The sequence below is a fragment of the Caenorhabditis remanei genome, chromosome V (assembly GCF_010183535.1).
Source record: "Caenorhabditis remanei strain PX506 chromosome V, whole genome shotgun sequence".
Lineage (NCBI taxonomy): Eukaryota > Metazoa > Nematoda > Chromadorea > Rhabditida > Rhabditidae > Caenorhabditis > Caenorhabditis remanei.
Window position 1 is genome coordinate 1068100 of NC_071332.1, and position 4323 is coordinate 1072422.

At 37.2% G+C, this 4323-nt stretch overlaps 1 protein-coding gene across 1 annotated transcript; it reads right to left on the reverse strand.

Annotated features, from left to right (window-relative positions):
• Positions 1-1050: 1050 nt before the first annotated feature.
• GCK72_016586 (uncharacterized protein) lies at positions 1051-3185 on the reverse strand (the record flags this gene model as incomplete). The annotated part of the gene is made up of 4 exons (XM_003100414.2): positions 1051-1190; positions 2824-2954; positions 3004-3071; positions 3129-3185. The coding sequence occupies 4 exons, from the start codon at positions 3183-3185 to the stop codon at positions 1051-1053; spliced, it is 396 nt and encodes a 131-aa protein (XP_003100462.2).
• Positions 3186-4323: the final 1138 nt, after the last annotated feature.

Here is a 4323-nt window from a genome sequence, read left to right on the forward strand (position 1 = left end):
AACTCAAAAGCTAAAAGATTTATCAAAAAGTTGTCAACTATAAAAATAAAGTATATAACATTTTACGCTTTTTGTTAGTTCAAAACTTTTTTATAGCTCTTACACCCTTTGTGATATGAGTGTCTGAATTCAGTACTAGCTGATTTCGGGTTACTCAGATTTGAATGCTTATATCACAAAAACTAGAAGCACTATAAAAAAGTTTATAACTACAAAATTAAAGCTCCAGACTTTTTCTATTAAAAAATGCATATTTCTGATAAAAATTGACAAAATAGGGATTCCAAACGCCGACTCTCCTTGATTCCTTCATATCTCAAAACCGTGAAGAGCTACCAAAAAGTTGCCAACTGCAAAAATAAAGGTCTAGATGTGATCTACACAACCAATGTAATTTTGAACAGACGGGACAGATTTCAAGCATTTTACAAGGCTAGTCATTTTTCCTTTAAAAATTGCAATAATCGGACACCACACCTTAAAATGTTTTGAAGGGCGGTTTCATTTTCAAAACAACAAAACCTATTAACAATTTTCAAAAGATAACATTATCTCCATCTGCAAATGGAAACAACAACAGTGTCGTCGCAATACGCAACAACCAACCTCTTCATGTGATCCATTTCTCTCTTCTTCTACTGACCAATTCATTCTCTCTCGAGTCTCTCCAAATCACACACTATCTCATCCATCTCTTTTGTTTTCGCGACCAGTTGAGGACAAGAAAAAGAGAGAGAGAAAATGACATTGAATCTTGTGACGGCGGGGAGGGAGTAAACACCTTCAAATTTATGTGTGCACTATCCTCCAATATTTATTTACTTTTCCACTGACTTTTCCACTGAAATTGAGACGACTGAAAGAGAAAAGTGGACTAGGTCATGTGTAGTGATTTATTTTTGATTTTGCAGCAAACACAATATTTTGATTCAACAGATATCAAACACAGAATGAGAAAAATAGGCACAAATTCAAGATATTTTGATTCAACACACATCAAACAATTAATAAAAGAAAAACTAATTAGGCGGAGACATTGCAATGTAATGATTACATATGTTTATGTAGAAATTGACGGATTAGACGGTTAAATTTCAATTTCGGTACTGTCATTGGGGGACTGCAACTTGGGGGAAGGTTGAAGGGACACGAGTCGATTGGAGAGGCGCCGAGGAAGATGCGGGTTTCTTCTGGAATTATTTTAATTGAATTTCAGATCTTTAACAGGATTTTTCTAGAAAGTATTTCAAGTTCAGTACATATGTACAGTACCGTGCAAAAAGATACGAACTTTGGCCGTTTTCACAAGGGAACCTCAAGAGGTCGCAAGTTTGGAATCGTTCCAAATTGCCACCAGGTATTAAGGACAACTTGAATAGGCATATCCCAAATTTTTGATTTGTGCTCGTCAGTTCCCGCTGAGAAATATCGTCTCAAAGCTGCTCGGAAGCCATTCTAAGGCCTTTTACAGTGCTTAACCACAGTATCCAGGGATCGGTAGCAATTTGGTACGATTCCAAAACTTGCGACCCCTTGACGTTCTCTTGTCAGTTGAAATCGTCCAACTTTGAGAGTGTGTCATGGAAATTCTGATTGTCACACTCATTAGGTTTTTAATGAATCATGCAGATTAATAGTAAAGCTTCATTTTTGTAGTTGACAACTTTTTTGTACTGGCACTTCCTAGCAAGTTACAGAACCAAACGTTAGGCTGTTTTCAGTGAAAAATGGCCAACTTTGGCAGTGTATTTCGGTGTTACCTGATTGTCCAGTAAACTTAAATTTGTACGAAAAGAACAGAACAAAAATAGTACATCAATTTTGTAGTTGACCATTTTTTTGTAGAAACACTCCCTTGCAAGTTATAGGTTGTCAAAGTGAAGATCTCCAAAATTTCGCTAATTTGCATAAAAGTGAGTCGATTTCAGTGAGTAATGGGTTTCTTTAACTGTAACTTTCTTTGTAGTGTCCATACAAAAAAAATGGTCAACTACAAAATTGATGTGCTATTTTTGCTCTGACCAACCCATACAAAATTGAGTTTATCGTGCAAGCAGGTGACACCGAAATACACTGTCACAGTTGGATCATTTTCAGCTGAAAACAGCGAAAATTGATACCTTTTTGTCCGGTACTGTACTTCTTCCTCAAATCGTCCCATTTCAGTGCAAAATAGAGTGATTTTTGAACTGAATTGCTCTGTTTAGCCCGTACAAAATTGAGTTTATCGGACAAGCAGGTGGCACCGAAATACACGAATTATGGAACGTGTCTTTCTATCGTGAGAAAGCTCAGAAATTGGTGATTCCAAATATATATTCAGATTTTATCCTCGAGGCCTGGTATTCGAGAAAAATGAGGTCAAAGTTTGGACTGTTTCACACGTCAGTAAGGTAATGACTAGTCAGCGGTCCAAACTTTGGCCTCGTTTTTTTCGAATACCAGGTCTCGAGGGTAAAAACTGAATATATATTTGGAATCACCGATTTTTCAGCTTTCCAACAGTATAGGTCTCGTCCTATAACTTCACGATAACTCGGGGATTTTCGCAAGTCATGTGTATTCTGGAGCTCAAGCTCAAGTCATTCTCGGCTAGAATGAGCCCACAAGCTAAATCTCAAAAGTCATTTCATTTTTCTAGAACATTGTCCTCATTTTTCTCAAATACCTGGCGTCGAGGGCAAAAACTGAATATATATTTGGATTCAGCGGTTTTTCAGCTTTCCATTTATATAGGTCATGTCCCATAAATTCAAACTGACGCTATGACCTTCCCTAGTTAGTAAGATTGTCCCCCAAAAAATTTCAGGCTTCAAAACTCACCAAACTCCGGATGCACTCCTTCTTCTTTCAACGATTCTATATGCTTTTTCAGTTTCTCATTGAATCTTCGCTCCTTCACAATTTCCACGTGAATAAATATGGCAACTGTAGCTATCATTGAGATCACTATTCTAAAAAAACTGAGATTGAAACATTTCAGAAAAATGAAAAAGGGCTCACAACAAAATAATGATATAAGTGAAGTCGATGCAACACCCGTCGATACAACAAAACTTGCCGATTCCGCACTGCAAATTTTATTTTTAGAAAATAAATTTTTGAAAATTTCAATAAAGCGCACTCACATTATCAACAAAAACCCGTCCGGTACTGCAATTAGTTGCCTGAAAAGTCGAGAACATCGTAGTAAAATGTGAGTATGAAGATATGAAGAAGATTATGGCGTTTGCGTGTTGAAAAAGGGGGGGGGTACTGATAGAGAGGAGAGAGAATATCGGATTAGATGTGCGTTTTGCATGTTTGATGGTGGCAGAAAGAGGGATGAGAAGAAGCTGAGAGAGCAACCAGACAAAATATGAAAATATATGTTGAAATACATATTTTGAAGATGGCATATATGGAGGGGAAAGGTTTTTGGTATGTTGTTGCGTTAAATAAAGTTTAAGAGACAGAGAGAGAGAGCTATGATTATTCACGGCATGCCACTGCGTGAGGTCTACACTTTCATGAAAACTATTTTAACAAGCAATATTCGCCGACTATAGTTTCTATAGAAAAGGTCATGGAGTCAGTGTGGAGATATGGGACGTGACCAAGTCTGTCAGAAGTCGCGGCCGGCCGTGAAGGGCCGCAGCCGGCCGCGGTTTTCTAGAGTTTCAAGGGAAAAGATGGCTTGATATACTTTTGACTTTTTCGTACCAATTTGGCAACCAGGGTTCGACCCCCACTAGTGCCAAAACGTTTTTGGGTCGACCGCGACTATTTGAAAGTTTTCAAGAAAAAGCCGGGACCGGGCGTGCGACAGCCTTGGACGTGACCTATATCATTGGAAAGCTGAGCAAACGCTGATTCCAAATATATATTCAGTTTTTGTCCTCGAGGCTTGGTATCCGAGAAAAATAAGGTCAAAGTTGGGACACGCGAAATATTTTTGCAATTGTTTTCTGCTTTTTTTTAAAGTCTTTGTAACTTTCTGAAAACATCTCCAAATTTTGGAATTTTTGAACATCCAGACATTAGGACACACCGACAGACAGATAAACCCAAAATTTGTGTTCTTGTGCAGCTTTAGGATCAAAGGTATGTTTTTTTGAACGAAAATTATAGCATTTTAAAAAATTTGATGTTTTTTTTAAAAATTTAAATAACTCTCTGAAAACTTAATCAAATTTTAAGTTATTAATATAATCTTGAAGGTCTTTACTTGGTTTTTCATATAGACAACGTTTTGAGGTATATGCTTAGAGCCTTACGTCTAAAAAGGCAATAATTCTCTACTTTCCCAGACTTTGACCTCGTTTTTTTTGAATACCAGATCTC